This window comes from Symphalangus syndactylus, chromosome 4 (assembly GCF_028878055.3).
Source record: "Symphalangus syndactylus isolate Jambi chromosome 4, NHGRI_mSymSyn1-v2.1_pri, whole genome shotgun sequence".
In the NCBI taxonomy this organism is placed as follows: domain Eukaryota; kingdom Metazoa; phylum Chordata; class Mammalia; order Primates; family Hylobatidae; genus Symphalangus; species Symphalangus syndactylus.
In genome coordinates this window covers 65,625,322-65,646,308 of record NC_072426.2, presented here as the reverse complement: position 1 = coordinate 65,646,308, position 20,987 = coordinate 65,625,322, and the positions used below count along the sequence as shown (strand labels likewise).

General features: G+C 44.2%; 1 protein-coding gene across 26 annotated transcripts in view; it reads right to left on the bottom strand.

Annotated features, from left to right (window-relative positions):
• Nucleotides 1–11,829: 11,829 nt before the first annotated feature.
• The window catches only part of KIAA1217 (KIAA1217 ortholog), an 888,358-nt gene continuing 879,200 nt past the window's right edge, over nucleotides 11,830–20,987 (bottom strand). For 13 of the 26 annotated variants that reach the window (XM_055274883.2, XM_063637259.1, XM_055274879.2 and 10 more), the window contains 4 exons: nucleotides 16,915–16,992; nucleotides 15,201–16,802; nucleotides 14,581–14,703; nucleotides 11,830–13,857 (listed from right to left, as the gene is read on the bottom strand). In XM_055274883.2, the coding sequence (XP_055130858.1) occupies nucleotides 13,360–13,857; nucleotides 14,581–14,703; nucleotides 15,201–16,802; nucleotides 16,915–16,992 (2,301 nt within the window). In that variant the 3' untranslated portion in view covers nucleotides 11,830–13,359. Of the gene's footprint in view, nucleotides 14,704–15,200; nucleotides 16,803–16,914; nucleotides 16,993–20,987 lie in introns of all 26 variants that reach the window. The other 13 variants (XM_055274887.2, XM_055274888.2, XM_055274889.2 and 10 more) reach the window with 5 other exon arrangements.

Sequence of the window (20,987 nt, the reverse complement as noted above, 5' to 3'; positions counted from 1 at the left end):
GTATATATATACAATATCTACTATATATACACTATATATAGTATATATACTATATCTACTATATATACACAATATATAGTAGATATATACTATATCTACTATATATACACAATATATAGTAGATATATACTATATCTACTATATATACACAATATATAGTAGATATATACTATATCTACTATATATACACAATATATAGTAGATATATACTATATCTACTATATATACACAATATATAGTAGATATATACTATATCTACTATATATACACAATATATAGTAGATATATACTATATCTACTATATATACACAATATATAGTAGATATATACTATATCTACTATATATACACAATATATAGTAGATATATACTATATCTACTATATATACACAATATATAGTAGATATATACTATATCTACTATATATACACAATATATAGTAGATATATACTATATCTACTATATATACACAATATATAGTAGATATATACTATATCTACTATATATACAATATATCTACTATATATACAATATATACTATATATATACAATATATAGTATATATACACAATATATTGTATATATATACTATATATTGTGTATATATACTATATATTGTATATATATACTATATATTTATATATACTATATATATTATATATATAGTATATATAGTATATATATTGTGTATATATATACTATATATATACACAATATATATATATACACAATATATATACTCTATATATATATATATATACAAAAAAAAATTTGTCTTTGAGTCCAAAATAGCAATTGCACAAGTATAGAACAGTGGCTACGTGGCTTAGCTTTTGCACAGGTGGAAGAGGCTCAGGGACTTTTGGTGACAGCCTTTATCAAGTGAACCATGGGCAGCTGCTGCTCAGAATTTAATGCAGTCATAGGTGCTCAACTAGAAACACAATGTGCAAGCTAAGAGATGGAACACATCCAGTAGGCTCTGCTGCCGACATTTGTTCAGATTTTGGGAAAATACACCATCATCTGCTCCTAACTACCTTTTCTGAATTGAACCATTGCTTTGGTTAGTAAGGTAAGGACCTTCCCCAGTTCATACTTTTCTTTTCCTTTAGAGACAGGGTCTCACTCTGTTGCCCAGGCTGGCGTGCAGTGGTGCGATCAGGGCTCACCATAGCCTCCACTTTCTGGGCTCAAGTGATCCTCCAGCCTCAGCCTCCTGAGTAACTGGGACTACAGGCACACACCACCATTAATTGTTTTTTTTAATAGAGAAAATGTCTCACTACGTTGTTCAGGCTGGTCTCAAACTTCTGTGCTCAAGTGATCCTCCTGCCTTGACCTCCCAAATAGTGCTTTTTAATCCACATACTTTTTAATCCACACACTTACAGCTTCTAGCTCCTTCAGCCCTGCGGTGGACAGCAAGACTTCCTCCAGAAATTCCACATGTGGAAATGAAAGAACAGCAAACTCATGGTTAGCAGACCGCCTCCCAGGGATTCCCCTTCCTGCCCCATGGAGTTTGAATTCCCAGAAGATTCTACTTTGGATCTGCCCTCTGACATTTGGTATTCCACCACTGGACACTTGATCCTTTGATTAAATTGTTGCCCTCTTCCTATTGCCCTAACAGGCTTGGAAAGGAACATCAGTTTTCTGGTATCTCAGTTTATCACTTCCCCCAAAGATAGAAACGATGGAAGGCACAGAGGAGTTCTGAAAAGAAGCCCCAAACTGAGGACAAATGCCAACCACCTCACATTTTCATCCGGGGCTACGGCTGCATATGGCTGGTACATTGTACATTTAAAAATTTTTAATTGGCAAATAATAATTATATATACTCATGGGGTACATAGGGGTGGATATATATATATATATATATATATATATATATATATATATATATATATGGTATAGTGATTAGATCCGGATAATTAACATATCCATCATCCTCAACATTTCTCATTTGTGTTAGGAGCGTCCAATATCCTCCTTCTGGCCGGGCGCGGTGGCTCACGCCTGTAATCTCAGCACTTTGGGAGGCCAAGGTGATCATGATGTCACAAGTTCCAGACCAGCCTGGCCAACATAGTGAAACACCCTCTCTACTAAAAATAGAAAAAATTAGCCTGGCGTGGTGGCGGATGCCTGTAATCCCAGCTACTCCGAAGGCTGAGGCAAAAGAATAGCTTGAACTCGGGTGGCGTAGGTTGCAATGAGCTGAGATCACGCCATTGCACTCCAGCCTGGGCGACAGAGCAAGACTCTATCTAGAAAAAAAAAAAAAAAACCCTCCTTCTAGCTATTTGAAACTATGTAATATAGCCTCAGCAAAAACTGAGATAAAGCAAGTTGAGAAATTCAACGAGGTGCAGAAGTTTCAGGTGACCACCAGATGGCAGCAGGTGAACAATATTTTCCTGAGATGCTGTAGCCTCTTAAAGGAGCCTTCAATCTCAAGTCGTAAATAGTGTTAAATGTGGATGGCATGAACAGTAGGAACTACGTGCCCCCCATGCCTCGTCCCCCAGCCTGCACCCTACAGAAGAATGTGAACCTTCCTGATTTTTGGCAGGTCCTGCCTTGGGGTCCTCTGTGTATAATACAGACATTGATTCCTGCACTTAATAATTTACTGACCACCACTCACCCCCACTGTCTACTTTAGTCTCCACTAAGTGCTGTGAAGGAGGGTGAACTCATAGAGGGCACTGCGAGATCCAGGTTTCCTGGAATGAGCAGCGTGTGGGCTGAGATCAGAAGGATGAGGAGGACGTGGGGTGAACATTCCGGGCACAGGAAGCAGCTTGTGGCTGGGGCTTGAGGAGCAGCAGACCAGAGAACAGTGTGGCTGGGCCAGAGGGAGCTAGGGGGCAGGTGGGTGAGGCGCCCACTGAAAGATAGGGAGATGCCAGATTCCGTGGGGCAGGGATGCCGCGCTTTACCTTGGGAGTGTCTCCTTAGAGGGATTTTAGACAGAAGGGGCAGGAGGAGGTCAGGGGCCCTTTCTCTGGAGTCACTCAGCGAGCGGACATTCTTTTTGCAGGATGGGGAAAGTGTGCTAGGCCTGGCAGGGCAACTTCTGCTGTGCAATGGATTTTATTCATTTTGTGAGACTGAAGAATGTGCAACTGCAGTAACTGTACAATCATCTAGTTATTCCTGAACATCTTCTTCCCTGACTCCATTTCCAAGTAAGTTAGCCAACTGTTTGAGAATCAAATACACCTTCTTGGCTTAGCTTCCTAGAGTCGATGTCAGGTGAAAAAAAGCACTTCTCAGAAAGGAGTAGAGACCTCCTTTTCCAGCCCAGAGGACAGCAGGGATATGAGGAAGGAGGAGGCCAAGGCCCCAGACTCAGACCCTGGTGTGTGTGGTCAGATGAGGGCAAAACCACAAAGGGGGTAACACTCAAGGGAGGAGACCAAACAGGTCAGAGACAAATTCTGGCTTCCTTACAGATCTAAGAAATCTTAGGTCTCCGATATGGTTTGGCTCTGTGTCCCCACCCAAATCTCATGTTGAATTGTAATCCCGTGTCAGAGGTGGGCCTGGTGGGAGGTGACTGGATCACAGGGGTGGTTTCTAATGGTTTAGCACCACCCCCCAGTGTTCTCTCATGATAGAATTCTCATGAGATTTGGTTGTTTAAAAGTATGTAGCACCTCCCCCTTTGCTTTCCCTTCTTCCTGCTCCTACAACATATGACGTGCCTGCTTCCCCTTCGCCTTCTGCCGTGATTGTAAGTTTCCTGAGGCCTCCCTAGCCATGCCTCCTGTACAGGCTGTGGAACTGTGAGTCAATGAAACCTTTTCTTTGTAAACTACCCAGTCTCAGGCAGTTCTTTAGCAATTCCAGAATGGACTAATACAATCTCTAATCCATCTGCAATCCTAAATCTGTCTAATGTACTATCTTAGATCCAATCTCTTTAAGGAGCAGTCCTGAATACCACTTTTAATGCTGGCTCAAAGTGTGATCCAACCAACATGCTGCAGAGAAGGACTTAATGTCTTCTGCAGACAGGAGGGCTCGACTGTCGCTTCCTAACATTGGGGATCATCTGTGTTCGTGTTGCCCGGCAGAGGTGTGTTGACTGGTAATGATGCAAGGTTGGTCCCTACTGTCCTTCTTCCATAGAAAGGGGCTATCATCTCATTTGTTTCATATAGAATACTTGTAGGTAAAGGCTTTAAATAAAGCCAAAGACAAGGAATAAAAATGTGTCCCAGGTATGGAGATACGGAGATGTAAGTAACACTAGAGGTAGTCATTTCACGGTGATTCAAGAACCAGGAGAAGTGGGAGAAGCAGGGGGTGAAGACCAGGCATGCATACAACATAGAGAAACTGAGGAAGGGCTGAGGGTGATGAAGCAGCAGAAGCAACCTGTCTACATGCTGATGGGCAGGATTACGTGCAGGGTGGATGTTGGTGGTGTTGGGGAGGGTCTCACTGAAAGTACAAAACCTCTGAGCAGGGAGGGACACACTGAGGGCAATTGGAGAGTCGAGGGGACCTGTTGATTTGGGCCTGGTGCTGCTTATGTTTTTAACCTGATGGGCAGGGAACCTCCACGCCACCCTCCGGGGTCCTGCCTCGCAAGGCTGAAGTCTGGGATGGGCTCTCTCCTGCCCAGGGTTCCTCTGCTGGGACCACGAGTATCCGTTTCCTCACTCTCCTGCCCTATCCTAGGATCCCAAATCATAGCTGCATGAGCCACCCTCCTGGAATCTCTCTCCTTCAAGGAGTGGCTCTGCACTTCTGATTTTTGGCTTTACCTATTGACACTATGTCCAATAGAAGCCTGGAGGAACATTTGAAATACATCACTAAAATGATATGCATTATTAATAGGACCTCTGTAACAAATGTGCATGAAATGTCTCATTCAGCCAAGTATTAGGAACCATTTTCGGGACTACTAGAATTTCCAGAGGCTAAGGAAAGGGCTACGTCTGTACTTTCTTGAAATCTAATCCCTAAATTACTCCAAGTTCAAGGGCACTTGTATATACACATTAGCTCCTGGAAAATAAAACAAGCTCCAGACTTAGCCAACGCTGGAAGTTCCCTGCAGTTTGGAAGTATCAAAATGCAAAGCCAAACTCTAAAATGCCCCAACTGACACTATCTAGAGGACAAAAATGAAGTCCATACATTTCAACTATTTCTTTTAAAAAGTTGGAAAGTTTTTTTAAAAATCCAGAAGTGGTGGCTGAGCTGTACTTTTTCAAGTGTGGATCTCCTGTAGTTGGTAACAGCCACCTTTATTTTTAAGGAACAGCATCTTCTCGCTACGCCTGGGCCTCCAGTTTTCTAGCTTGACACTGTGGTTCTCAGCCTTGGCTTCCCATTAGAATCACCTGGGGGTATTTCAAAAGCCTCCCTTTGCTGATGCAGCACCTCTGAGCACTTGAATGAGAATCTGTCGGCAGGGCCCAGGCGGCAGCATTTTGAAAGCTTTTTTGAGGATTGCAACGTGCAGATGGGTTTGAGAAGCTGGTAACATCAGCTGAGCCTATCCCCAGTACAGGGTCCAGCTTTCTTGGGTTCTTCCCCTGCGGGGGTGTCCCCCACTCATCACCACCTGTTCCCGAGGTTTTCATGTTTAAGTCAGAAAGGAGATGGTGTCTGTGGCGGGCTAGGGCCCTGGTTCTAAGTCCCAGGTACCAAGTTCCATCATGCTAAGCCCAGGGCTCCAGCACTCCACCCTAAGACATCCATTCCCACTCATCGTTCCAGGATGCTGTCTTCCTTCCTTCCTGCCAATTGCTTAGAGATTGGGTTCCTTTCATGTTGTTTTTTGTTTGTTTTTAATTGAGATGGAGTCTCACTCTATCACCCAGGCTGTAATGTAGTGGCATGATCTTGGCTCACTGCAACCCCCGCCTCCCTGGTTCAAGTGAGTCGCCTACCTCAGCCTCCCTAGTTGGGACTACAGGAACGCAGCACCACACCCTGATAATATTTGTATTTTCAGTAGAGATGGGGCTTTGCCATGTTGGGCAGGCTGGTCTCGAATTCTTGACCTCAGGTGATCCACCTGCCTCAGCCGCCCAAAGTGCTGGGATTACAGGCATGAGCCACCTCACCTGGCCCTTTCCTGGTTAATCATTTGGTCGTCCAGGCATGAAGGAAAAGAACAGAAATGCTAATACCAGTATGGGCTTCCTGAAAGTCCCCTGGGAGTGGCAGGTCACTGAGGCACCCCTGGCTCTCCATGTGTCCCTAAGGGCTGTTCTTACACAGGGAGGAGTCACTGGGCTGCGTACTTTCGAGGCTCCCTGTTGGGTCCTTATGCCCTCAGGGTTTGTCCCGACTCAACAGTGAGGCCCCTGTTCATTATTCTGTGCCAGTGGTTCTGAGTCACAGCAATGCCACCCTTGAGAGGCAGTTTTGGGTATTTGTGGAGTTTTCTAGTTGTCCCAATGTTGGAGGCAAAACTGGCATTTAGTGTGTAGGGGTCAGGGATGCTGATTCAGGATGTCCTACGGTCAGCTGCCCAGGAAAAACTGTGCCCCACCCCCAGCACAACCTGGTCACATCCCACTGGACATCTGCATAAGGAAAAATGATCCGAGTGTAGAGGCCAATTTTATTTTATATTTAAACATTTTTGCAGCCTCAAAATATAAAATAAAATTTTTCAGGAACGTGTAAAGTGAGGGAGAGTCGTATTCTGCTTTGTTCAAAGCTTTAAACAAAGTCATTAGCTATTTGGGAAAAATAACATTACCAGCCATTCACAGCATTCGAGTCCCCGGTGCGACTCATCTCTGAACGTGAATTCTGCTGATGGGTGCATGCTGGCATGGAAATAATGATAACTTTGTTATAGTGCCACCAGGACATTATATTTTGTTTTTGAAACTAGGCGAGTAGGTAGGAGATGTCATAAGGAATTTCATCTCGTACAAAACATTTGTAACTAAAAGGGGGCTTGGATCTATTGGAATTGAGACTTATCCTTGAATTTCAAAGGATCACTCTGAGAGGCTGAGGTGCCTACTCACGAGTCCCTGCCGAGAAGCCAAACTTCGAGAAAACCCTTTTAGGAGGCACTTGGGGGCCGCTTACCCTGGTCTCCAGCAGCTGAAGTTCCCGAAGGCACCAGCAGGAGGGGCGTGGTGAGGCCTCCAGGGGTGTGACCAGAAAGGTGGGGCGTGGTTTAGCTGGGGCAGGATGAGGCATTACCTGGAGGGGTGTGGCAAGGCCAGGAGGAGGTGGGGCCTGGTACCGGTAGGACCTACGCTGGGCTTGGCTTGTCTGGGGTGTGGTCTTTCTGGCAGGTGAAGCCTTCCCTGCAGTCCCAGCCCAGGGCCCTAGAGTTGTAGTTGACCACCTGGAGCTTAGGGGAAGAGGAGTCCCTATCCCAGGTTCCAATCCAGATTGACTGCCTTTCCAACAATAGTACTAGATGAGAACATTAGCCCTGTAAGTGGAAGGCGTACCTACGCATCTTTTGAAGGTGAGGCAACCAAAATTTGCAATCTAATAATCCCATAAATGGGTAATTTTCTGCATTGTGCTCATTCGTTTGATCCAGGAATGAAAAACCTCCCCTTAAAGCCACCTTCTTTCAAAGGGGCAACCTGAGCAGCCCCCACTGTAAGCAGGATGGTGAGTGCCCAGAGGTGCATGCTGCACTTGTCACCTCTTGCCTGTTCTCAGTGTCCTGCAGTGAAGTGGGGAGGGCTAAATGACAGGAACTTTTTCAGTGTTTGTGAGGATTAAAAGACAATAGATGCGAAACAGCTTAGCATTCTACGTGGCCCATAATAGGCAACAGATGGCAGTTATTGCTGATGTGTTCACAGACACAAGGATTAAGGACCATCCAATACGTTGGGCAATTAAAATATTAAGCATTTTGTGCAAATCGAAGGCATGCACTGTAAGCTCTCCTGCCTTCTTGGCAGAGATTGGTGAGCATAACTTAACCTTTCTGGTTCCATCAGGGCGAACATTTGCTTCTAAGGTGGGCACCTGACTTGGAGCTAGATGGACATGCACCTTGGGAGGGCCTGGGGTTCTCTTCTCAGAGGTGCTTTTGGGGTTATTCTTTCGGACATTACCTTCTTAGGAGCATAGATCAAGGAATGAGTGGTTGCCCAATGCCAGGGGTATGTTTTCCTGGACAATAGCTTCTTTTGCAAAATTACCTTTTGAATTTTCAGTTGAAGCAGCTGTCATTCCTCTACTTCCTCCAAAAAATATCCAGGTTGCTCTGAAATGCCTTTGCATTTACTGAGCCTTGGAGGTGGGGAGGACCTTAGCTAGAATTACAAGGTGGGGCATTCAGGAAGAGGCCCAGGTTTATGTTTTAAATGTGGCCTGCGGGGAGGGGAGTGGTGAGACCTGCTCTCAGCACCCAGTGGATGTGTCCCTTTTACCCCATGGGTCTGGCCCCTGGCACTCAAGCCCAGGAATGAGCATCATCTGGGGAATATGCGTTGGGGTGACCTGGGAGCACCTTCTGCCAAGCCTGCAAATGTGACTTCACGAAAGAACCACAGTTCTGAGCCATGATTCCCAGGGCCTTGGCTTTTCTCCATCTGTGTAAATGTCTATTTTACTTTGGAAAAAAATCCAGTCACGAGTAGCATTAAAAGAAAACCAGCTTCTTTAAAAATGCTGTAACACTATCATAAGTCCTGTATTATACCTGTCAGTGCCAGGTGCCACCACCTCTGTGAAGCACCAGACAAGCTGTGCTCTGCACTCCTGCAGCCAATTGCCAGGACTGCTCGTACTCCCCCACCTGCATCAACTGTGACTTGATCTCCCTGGTATGTGTGCCACGCTTTCCCCATCTAGACTGATGCCTCTTAAGGGCAGAACAGTGTCCCAATTGTCACCGCAGCAGTAATAATCATCATCACCAACTTTTTTTGTTTTTTAGACAAAGCCTTACTTGTTGCCCAGGCTGGAGTGCAGTGGCACAATCTCGGCTCACTGTAACCTCAGCCTCCCGGGTTCAAGCGATTCTCCTGCCTCAGCCTCCTGAATATGTGGAAATACAGATGTGTGCCACCACGCTCAGCTAATTTTTTTGTATTTTAATAGAGAAGGGGTTTCACCATGTTGGCCAGGCTAGTCTTGAACTCCTGACCTCAGGTGATCCACCTGCCTTGGCCTCCCAAAGTGCTAGGATTATAGGCATGAGCCACCGCACCCGGCCCTCATTAACTTTTGAGTGCTCCGTATATTCGACTCTGTCTTCAGAATTTTGTATACATTGTATTTAATCCTCCCAGTGATCCTTTTTAGTAGGTGCTATTATTCTCCATGAACAGGTGAAGAAGCCAAAACACGCCCAAGGTGGCACAACCAGAAAGCAGCACTGATGCCATGGCCAGATGCCTCCCCCATCCCATCCTACGTGCAGAAGATGCTCAGTGAGGGCTGGATGGACTGATTGTTGAATAAACCTGAGAAGCCACATGGTTTATTTCTAAGAATCTTTTTGGATACGGTGAATAACTGAATGGTGAACTTAAAAGATAGGCAGGTGTGGTGGTGCATGCTTATAATCCCAGCTACTCCAGAGGCCGAAGCAAGAGAATCGCTTGAGCCCCAGAGTTTGAGGCTGCAGTGAGGTATAATTGTACCACTGCACTCCAGCCTGGCGGGGACAGAGCAAGACCTTGTCTCTTAAAAGAAAAAAAAAACAGAGAGAGACTGTCTTAACTGTCTGTTAAATGTAGTTTAGCAAAATCTGAAAACCCAAGAGCTCAGCTCATCCTACCCAACATCATTCACTGTAGATGTTCAAAGAAACGAGGTGCTATGGTGAGTTTTTATTGTTACAGTTTCTAACTTGTTCTTGAGGTTTCCCTGTCGAGAGTGGCCATAAGCCGAGACAGCCCCTCTTTAGGGAAGCCCTGATGGGGTGGGGTGTAGTTAGGTTTGGGTGTGTTGGTCAGCTAAGGCACAATGAGGAGGTGAAACCAAAATGCATCAAACAGAGGAAATATCTTACTTACAGATTCCAGAGAGGGTGGCGGGGGGGCCTTCATGAGAGGTCTGGAGGCAGCAGCAGCAGAGCTCAACCAAGAGGTGGGGAGCAAGTGAGAGTGAGCAAGCCTGAGGGGCTATGCTTCTATCAGGGTCCAGGGGCGTTACCCCTTAGGCTTTCCCATGAGGGTCGTGGATTGTTTAGTTTCAAGAAAACACGTGTGCAGGGGAGGCTTATTGACACGACTCTGGTGTTAATCATCAGGATTTGCCACGGGCCCGCAGGTGTGGGGCATGTTGGGTTTTCGGTTGGTGGGATGAGGAAGCAGCCTGGGCTGTGTTTTTCAAACAACCACACCGGGAGGGGAAGTTTTAATGAGGCCAGAGAGGGCGGGGTACAACAAGGTTTCAAACAACTAGGTTGGCCGGGCGCGGTGGCTCACACCTGTCATCCCAGCACTTTGGGAGGCCGAGGCAGGCGGATCACGAGGTCAGGAGATCGAGACCATCCTGGCTAACACGGTGAAATCCCGCCGCTACTAAAAATACAAAAAATTAGCTGGGTGTGGTGGCAGGCGCCTGTAATCCCAGCTACTCAGGAGGCTAAGGCAGGAGAATTGCTTGAATCCAGGAGGCAGAGGTTGCAGTGAGCTGAGATCGTGCCACTGAACTCCAGCCTGGGTGACAGAGCGAGACTCCGTCTCAGAAAAAACTTAGGTCAGGCCCAAAAATGGGTACCGAGGCAGGAGCTATATTGCACTAATTTAGACAGGCACGTCCTGGCTCTGTGCTGTGATAGGAAGTCTTTGCAACATCTGACTCTGGTTTTTGCAATCACAGTAGTTTCTCCTCCAGTTTCCTGAAGAGGCAGGCAGCACTGGGTGAGATCTCAGGGCAGTGGATGGGACTGTGTGGAGTTTTCCCTTACCTGGTGAACATGTCCCATCCTTCATGACATTGGCTGAAATTATCATCACCTCTGTGACCTTGCCAGAGCTCTCTGGGAAGTCTGAAGCTAAGCTGAAAAAGTGAGCCCACCGCCTGCTGTTTTGCTGCTTATAAAGAATTTTCAGCTTGTCCATAAACAGAAGCAAATAAATTGGCATGAATTAGCTACGAGATATATTTATATATAAACGAATATAATGTCTTTAAGGTGATTATGGGACATGAGTGAAATGTTGGACCCTAAATACTTTCCTAAGTGCCACCTGAAACACGGGACTGCCATTAACATAATGAGCAGAGATATGAATATTTCTGGCGGAGGCATCCCAAAATAAGTAAGCCTGAAACTCAGGAACACTGAACAACTGAGTTGCAAGAATATTTGCTTTTTACATGAAATCACCAAATGAAACATTTTGAGGTAAAAAATCTAAGTAGTTTCCTGAGATTGTTCCTGTGGTTAATTCATAATCCTGGTATTGTTTTCACTAACGTTCTTCCCCCACACCTTTTTTTTCTTTTTTTTTGAGACAGGGTCTTGCTCTGTCATCCGGGCTGGAGTGCAGTGGTGTGATCATAGCTCACTGCAGCCTCCACCTCCCAGGCTCAAGCCATCCTCCTACCTCAGCCTCCTGAGTAGCTGGGACTACAGGCACACACCACCATGGCCACCTAACTTAAATTTTTTTTTTTTTTTGGTAGAGATGGGGTCTCACTATATTGTGCAGGCTGGTCTGGAACTCCTGGCCTCAAGCAATCCTCCTGCCTCAGCCTCCCAAAAGGCTGAGATTACAAAGCATAAGCCACCATGCCTGGCTTCTTCCCATTTTAAAAAATGAAAACACATGGTGTAATGTTAGCATATTTCCCTCTAGGCCAACAATAATTTTTTAAGTTGAGGACTCAAGAAAAAAAGCCGAGTGATAAAGACATTTTATTTCCACTTTACGTCTACTGGAAGTTTTTTAAAAAGAGAGAAAATAATAAGAGCCTCTCCAGGAACTGGGGGTGGAAACTTTGTATCCAGGTTTGCTTTCTGTCATCCACACCTTGATAAGCCACAGGGAAGAGAGCCAGCCAACAGGTCACATCCAAGGCACCACACTTGCAATTAATTTATTAGGAACTCATCATTAGTCACCCCAGAGCTTTCAGAAAAGTAGTGTCCTCTGAATGGATGTGGTTACATCCCTCAAAGTGGAAAAACCATTTAACTCGGTAACAGTTACATTTCGTTCTTTGACTAGGAAGTAGTTATAGTGACAAGGTACAAAAAATAATAAGCATGCAGCCCTTTATTTAGTTTTGCAAAGTCTCTGCTTATAGTTCTGTATATTACATGACTGTGTTATACAAATACATTTATTTACAAAAACACTCTAGCTGTGCAAACTTGTTGCTTTTTAAAAATGTATGGATACTTCCATTTCTGCCGGTCCCGATATATACTTTTAAAGCATGCATAAAAATTAACTTTGGTGTGGGAAAACTACTCTATGTGCTGTCACATACAGTATTTTAATGTCTATGTATATTTATATATTTACAAAAGTTTTTCGGTTTACAGAACCGTACAGAGTGTACATCTTAAAATCCACAATGCAAGAGCGTGGGTTACCAGGTCTCAGAAAACAAAAGAAGGGGTTAGATACGCCAAAGAAAACAACTAGAGAATCTCAACATGTTAAAAAAGAAAAAAAAAAAAAAAAAAAAGGAAGGAAAAAAGAAAGAAAAGAAGCAAGCAAAGAAAACTAGCTTGCTTGGGCTAGCAAATTATTATACATACTTTTCATGGCAGTGCAATAGGTTTGATAAATTGCCTTCTACACATGCCTGTCTGTAGGGCTCATGTAGAAGGTCATTGGTTTTATAGTCTAGCACACTACTTTCAAATGTACAACGCTATAGTATCAAAATGTTTTGGCAAAAAAGATCTTGAAAGGAACCATGAAGTTTTGACAAAAATAGAAATCTGTAATAAAGCTAAATAACACTAAAATAAAAGGAAATATTATAGTATCTGTTTTACAATTTGTATAGTCACACTTGTGTAATTCTCTGTTCACTTCTAGTCTCCGTAATGAAAAATAGTTTTATACAAAACATACTAAAATTCTGGAATCATACATGTTTTATATGCTTAAGACAATTCTCCTGTCTCACACGCACCTTTCTCTCCCACCAGAACCTCTTTTTGTAACACATGCTTACTGCATTTTATAGGGATTGAGTATAGACAGTAGACACTATAGCAACTAGGTAAAAAGAAAACCAAACAAAATGAACGAGCTTTACTGAAATCTATTAATCCCGTATTTAGCACATACTTAGCATTAAGCCTCAAACGATACAGCAATATGTTACATTCTCTTGTGAAAACAGTTGTTGTAGACTGTTAATTTTTTTTTAAATGTAACTCCGACTTGTGCCTAATAGGATTTGACCTTTAAGAGGTTTCTTTTGCTGTGGATGGGGTGGCTTTGCTTGAACTTCCATTCTGTGCCTTGTAGCTGGTGAGGCTGGGAGTATGGATGGTCCTGGTGCCCTTGGCACCTTGATTCAGTGAGACAGAGGAGGCGGGAGAAGGAGGGGAGGAGGAAAATGACAAAGGAGGGGGTGCTCGGCCATTTTGACTCTGCAGTGAGAATGAAAGATGGTGACCTTTACCTGTATGAGTGAGGCTCTGAAACTTCAAAGAGCCATTAGAGACAGAAGGGATGAGGGAGGCAGAGTGAGCAGGTGGTCCTGTTTGGGGGCTGAGAGGGTTAGAAGCAATCGATGGTTTAGTAGCAGGTGGATTAGGGAGGTTAGAGCTGTCACCACTAGAAGAGGGCAGAGAACTGCTTTTCCCAGAGCTGGGAGAAAGGGCTGGAATCTTAGAAGCAGGTAAGGAGGGGGAAGTAGGCTTAAAGTCCCCACCAGATTTCTTAGCACTTCCATTAGCCTGCAAATAAAGATGGCGGGAGACATTTTGTCAGAAAGGTGGTCACATGATCAACCCACAGGGCCTGGCAACACAGCCCTTCTGGGAATAATTCAATCAAAGAAAACCAACCAAACACAGTTCAAGGCCTGAGCTAAGTCTTGTTGTGCTCTACTGGACCTGGTAGAAACCCCCCATGTACATAGCAAAGGATGGACAAGAAAGGAGGAAAGGAAGAATACATTTGTGAGAGGAGTCCCATCATTCCAGCTCTACCATTTCCTGTGTGCCAGGTGGGCCATGCGTCTGGATAATTACTGGGGTGGGGGTCGGGCATTGTGATGGAGCGTTAATGTGCTTCTAACACAGTACAGTCAACATAGACGTTAGTAGTGGTGACGTTAAGGGCAGTTCAACCACAGGTTTGTTTGTCTCTGCTTCCCGAGGTGTTCAGATGAAACACTACATTCACCAAAGAAAAGCCACCTGGTCTGGCACCGTGTGTTAACAGTTAAAATTTGGAGTTTGGAGTCACAAAGTAAAAGATGTTTTATTGCAAGCATGCAAAAGCGTGGTAAAAAAGTTTAACAAAGGTTTTTTTAGACTTTCTTCATGCCCCCAGATCCAGGATGCCTATGTAAACCGTTATCTTACAAAGAAAGCACAATGTTTGGTATAAACTAAGTCAGTGACTTGCTTAACTGAAATAGCGTCCATCCAAAATTGGGTTTAAGGTAAAACTACCTGACGGTATTGGCGGGGATCCTGCAGTTTGGACTGCTTGCCGGGTTTGTCCAGGGTTCCGGGTCTGTTCTTGGCACTCATGGGGACAGGCATCCTGCTCGTCTGTGGGGCCCCGCTGGAGCCCTGTGGGAAGGATCAGTGAGAGGGGGAAGAGAAGGAGAAGCGCGTGAGTAGGTCATCCGTGAGGCTGCCCCACTATGTGCAGAGAAGCTCAAGGTGAGAAGCCACAGCCCTACATGCAGGACAGATCTAGGAGACACCAACTGGGGTTAATCAGAAGAATCAAACAGAATCAACTGCTCACTACTGATCAAACGGATTTTAATGTGAGTATCAGAGCAACCATTTCAACAGCACATGGCTGACCCAGCAGCCTTGTGTTTACCCAACACCAATCAGCAACAGAGGCAAAAACAGAATTGATTAGCTGTTAGATACCTAGTTGTTGTTGTTTTGAAGGTGAGGGAGAAAGTATGAAAGAAGGGTTTCATGGCGAACAGACAAAAAAAAAAGCCACCTGAAAGAAAGCAATTAAGTTACAAGACACCTTTCGCTAATGGTGATTATGGCAGATTTAGGAAAGCAGCTGGGTCTTTTCATTTTCCAGCAGACCAAGATACCTTACGTGAAGCTGAAGGTATCGACGTAGGGGGCTCTAGGGCAGTGGGGCCTTCATCCGGAACTAGCAAGGGTCGGGGAGAGGCCTCTTGGGCTATGTGGGATGAACTTGCAACAGAATCTCTGTTGGAAGAACATGAGGTATCAACTAGGGCTTTGGGACTCATCTCACTGATTGTATTTTCGAGCTGTTTAATGGTCTGCTCCAGGCTATCCAATGTTCTGTAGGTGTTTTTTCTGATTTCATCAGTTCTTGAAATCGGAGATGTACTCTCGATGCTGGGCTGCTCTTGCCTCCTCACCATGTTTTCAGGGGTGTCTTCAGGTTGAGACCTAGCGATTTCGAAGCGCTTGGCTTCTTTGTGCTGTTTCAGGGTGCCATCCTCTTCCTCTTCTTCATAGACTACCACTTGCAAAGTCTTCTTCCCTGTTTTAGTTCCAGTGCGAATGGCTTGAGTGAGAGCGGCGAGTTGCTTCTTAGGGAATTTGAATTTAAACTTTTTCTTGGGGCTTTCAAACTGGTCATCGGTCGCGTAGTCACCCTTGCATTCCGAATTTGGAGAATCCACGTGGCTGAACTTGTTCAGCTCCATTCTGTTCATTTCCTGTCCTCCTGGGATTCTGGTCTCTGTGGCCAGGGAGTGTGGCTGTGACTTTGTTTCCACCTGTTGTCCAGTTCTAAGATTGCCTGGGGCCACCTTCTCATGAGACATCTGGGAGGTGTCATGATCCTGGACTACAGAATCTCCATTTTCCTCCTCTTCCTCCTCCTCTATCTTTTCCTCCATCATCATTCTCTCTAACTCCTCATCACATTCCTCAAAGATAGTTGAAAGTCTCTTATATGCAGACCGGATGTCCATGGGCTCGTCGAAAATGATGATCACTGGTTTCTTGTCCAGGCACACGACTGGCTCCTCATTGTCAGTCCCTTCTTGCCGGGGGGTCAACTCTTTCCTGGCATCGATATTAACTGTCTGTATGTCTTCTCCCTTTTGGCTAACAATATCATGCACCTCCCCACTGGAAAGAACCTGGACAGTGGTTTTGGTAATCATGAAGGCAATATTGTCAGTGGCTGCATTTTCTTCAGTGGGAGAACTTGAACTTGATTCTCCATCCTCATTAGGGTTCACGTTAGCATGCCTTGCCCCCTTGGGTCTTAGAACAACTTGGCCAAAATCTGTCATGATAACCTCTTGATCTTCTGTTTTAAGATCATGCACACTCGATTCTGTTAATCTAGTGTGAGAGGAAATGTGACACTTATCCGTATTTTGCTTTTCCATCTCCTTTGTCTTTCCGTAACTCAGCTTCTGGTTCTCGGTGTCAGGGACAGAGTATTGCAGGCCCGAGATTTTAGACCCTTTGTTTATTTCATCTTCTAATGAACTAATGCCAGAGAAACTGAAATTGGCCTTAGGCACAGTTTTCTGGGAATAGTTTCTACTGTCTCTGAGTAAACTCATATTGGATATGGAATTTTCCTTCATTATGATCTCAGTTTTATATTCTGATGTTCTTGATGATGCATCAGAAATACTATTCTCCATTCCTCTTTCCCACTTAGGAGGGTCACTAGGTCTTAGAGCCCCTGTGGTAACCTGAGAGGGAGAACGGAGGAGGGAAACCACACACATTAATCAGCAATGGATCTGCAGAGGCAGGTAATTAATGTGCATGGTATTGGTTGGAACCCAGATCTGATGAACTCACCTTTCGGAATTCCATTTGGAGGCCATTTTCATATTCAACATCAGATTTCCGTACATCTTCATGGAAAAATTCCAAATTCTGGTAGAATAGTGTAGGACATGTTACTCCACAAAACCACATCCCCCCTCAAAAATGGACTATAACTAAATCGTTCCTTTAATTACATTTCTAAGACATGCGGGCCACACGTATTTGTTACACACCAATCCAAAGCCTAGAGCTGTTTACCTTGGATTGCTTTGTTCTCCAACTGCCAAAAATGCCCTGTGTTTGCACAAGATGAAAATCTCAATTAGCAAAAGATTTGAAGAATTTAAAATTTTGTGGGGGAGCAGTGAAGAGAATAAAGGGACGGAGTCATTACTAACATGTCCTCTTTTCAACATGAGATTGTGAACTTAGCAGAATCTAAAACCTGAAGAATTGTGAAAAGCACAATCTATGGGCTGGCAGAAAGTTTTGATCCTAATCCAGATCTGCCACTAAACTGTGTTACATTAGATAAGTCACTTTACTTCTTTGGCCTCAGTTTTCTTGCCTATAAACTTAGGAACCAGCCCAGGGGAATTTTAGTTTCCCTGACAGCTCATTATTTCAGTCCTCTCTCTGCTTCTGTTATGGAGATTGTCCTATAAAGACATCTGCCTTGGTTGGGTTTGGCATTTGGGGATGAAAAAACATTATTTTCCCCTGATCAAATGACAGACTGAAATGCAGTTTGTACTGCAGGTGTCAAAGTGTCAAAATAACCTTCACACTCCTCATAGCCGAGATGATCAAATCCAAATTCAGAGTATCCATCATGCTGTTACAATAGAACCTCGATTCATATCCATCATGCTGTTACAATAGAACCTAAACATTCACAAAGCACATATTTGAGGTTACATTGGTGATGGTGACATCACAACTCAGCTTTCATTCTCTATATTTTTTGGTGTAGAGTGAAGATACATGTCTTAGGGTCTCACCAAGATTCAGGAATGAAAGATCCAGTGGTGAGGACCCAGGTATTCAAGGTGCTTCACCTGGAGGCCTGGCCTTTCCCAAGGTGTATCAGTAGCCCCAGGCCCTGACATAACACTGTCACTAGTGATGCCTTGTCGGTTCCAAGGCACTGCTGCCCTTTCTTCTTGCTGAGGTGGTTGATTATAGCAGGATGGAGCATAGTTCCCATGAAGGCTGCTTGGTTAAAGCAATGACAACGCAAAGCACAAACACCCGGGCCCAGCCAAAGTCAACCCAGAGCAACCCCTATGACCTTAGTTAAGAATGGAAAGACTGTTCATACACGCTTGAGGAATGACACACAAACAACGCAGTCAGAATTAATCACACGCAAATACTGCGCAAAGTACAAGGTACACGAGCCACCAAATACCTCCTGTTTTACTTCTGCTTGCTGCCCAGGAAGCCCCCAAACAAGTGCCATGATTCAGCTGCTGCAGCAGAGCCACATGGCTTCTTTTGTGGGATTTTAAATTTAAAATATGAAACAATGAATACATCAAGTAAAAGGTTTTAAAGAAGAAAAATAATTGAGCTTCCTGTAATCCCAGCTACTTGGGAGGCTGAGGCGGGAGGATTGCTTGAGTCCAAGAGTTCGAGAACAGCCTGGGCAACATGGCAAAGACTCCATCACATATACACAAAAATAAAAAATAAAAATAGGCCATGTGCAGTGACTCATGCCTATAATCTCAGAACTTTGGGAGGCCAAGGTGGGTGGATCACTTGAGGTCAGAAATTTGAGACCAATCTGGTCATCACGGTAAAACTCCATCTCTACTGAAAATATAAAAATTAGCTGGGCATGGTGGCAGGTGCCTGTAGTATCAGCTACATGGGAGGCTGAGGCAGGAGAATCGCTTGAACCTGGGACGCAGAAGTTGCAATGAGCTGAGATTGTGCCACTGCCCTCCAGCCTCCAGGGCGACAGAGCAAGTTTCTGTCTCAAAATATATATATATATATATATATATGTAAATGAATTAAAAAAAAGTTTCACCCTAAGGTTACAACTCCAAATATGGAGTCAGCATATCATGCTAGGACCTGAATGAGAACTTGCCCCCTAAATCGTGGATGGAATTGGCATGTGATCTAAAGACACATACATGGCAGATGTTCTGGGGGTCTATTTACTGGAGGTTAGGGCTGGTGTCTGTTGGTTAGTCATGGCCTGTGCCATTCCCATCATTAAACATTTCAGGCCAGGCATGGTGGCTCACGCCTGTAATCCCAGCACTTTGAGAGGCGGAGGTGGGTGGATCATGAGGTCAGGAGTTCGAGACCAGCCTGACCAACATGGTGAAACCCTGTCTCTACTAAAAATACAAAAATTAGCCAGGCATGGTGGTGCACACCTATAATCCCAGCTACTCAGGAGGCTGAGGCAGGAGAATTGCTTGAACTCAGGAGGCGGAGGTTGCAGTGAGTTGAGATTGCACCATTGCGCTCCAGCCTGGGCGAGAGAGCAAGACTCGGTCTCAAAAATAAATAAATAAATTTCAAAAATCCCCCCTGTAATATATATATTTTAAAACTGAGTAGTAGCATAAATGCTCTAATGGAGAGTCACTAGGATAAAAATGTGAAGTTTGGTTTTCATACGACCTCTACTTTTTATCACTGGGCTAGAAAAAAATGAATGAATGTATCAAAGCAAGTGCATGAGCTTGGTCATAATTGTCATGTAAACTCACAATGATTTCTTAGTCTTAGATGGTCAAGACTCTGTGTGAAAGGTAATTATGCCTCTTTAATATGTATTTATAGGCCCTGAGATTTGGATTATGAAGACAATTGGAAAAGCACTCAATAGGCATATGGACAATAAACCAAAATGAGAGACAGGGTTACAAGAAAATTGCATACAAGTGAAGAAGTAGGCTGGAGTTTCAGTGACGACAGGAGAAAAAATGCTTAAGAAAACATCCGATTTATGGAAGGGTAAATACTTAGCCTTGGAAGAGGTTAATAGGGACCCAAAATTGGGAATAAGAGAAGTCTGATATACATGGTCATTCTGAAGTAGATTAATCCACTGAGATTAATTATCCAGAATAAGCACCTGTGACTAACCTTAGTGTTGGGCACTCAATAAAGACCTGCTTATTAGCCAATGGATCCTGAATTGAGATAAATGAGACCAATGGGATATGGATTTGTAATTATGGGGCAAGAAATCTCATGCCACTTTCTAGCCAATTAGAAATGCACGGTGGCTCACGCTTGTAATCCCAGCAGTTTGGGAGGCTGAGGCGGGTGGATCACCTGAGGTCAGGAGTTGAAGACCAGCCTGGCCAACAAGGTGAAACCCCGTCTCTACTAAAAATACAAAAAAATTAGCCAGGTGTGGTGGCACATGCCTGTAGTCCTAGCTACTCGGGAGGCTGAGGCACGAGAATCGCTTGAACCGGGGAGGGGGAGGTTGCAGTGAGCTGAGATGGCATCACTGCACTCCAGCTTGGGTGATAGAGCGAGACTCCATTTCAATTAAAAAAAAAAAAAGAAAAGAAAAATTCTACAATGAGACAATAATGGTCTCCAGAGGGATCTTTGAGAAAGTCCAAGTTCCCAGTCAGTGTTCTAGACAGAAATGGTCACATTAGCCCAAGTATAACATGCTATACCAGGCCTTGCATGAGTTAGTTTTAATAAGCCCTCATAAGGAAATTCCACATACTGAAAAACCAATATATTTCTGGCTGGGCACGGTGGCTCATGCCTGTAATCCCAGCATTGTGAGAGGCCGAGGCGGGTGGATCACGAGGTCAGGAGTTCAAGACCAATCTGGCCAAGATGGTGAAACCCCATCTCTACTAAAAATACAAAAATTAGCTAGGCATGGTGGCAGGTGCCTGTAATCCCAGCTACTAGGGAGGCTGAAACAGAGAACTGCTTGAACCTGGGAGGCAGAGGTTGCAGTGAGCCAAGACCATGTCACAGCACTCCAGCCTGGGTGACAGATCGAGACTTGGTCTCAAAAAAAATAAAATAAAATAAAAATAAAAATAACAATAAAAACCAATAATTTCCCATATGGTTTCATGGGTTCAGTTCAAATTAGT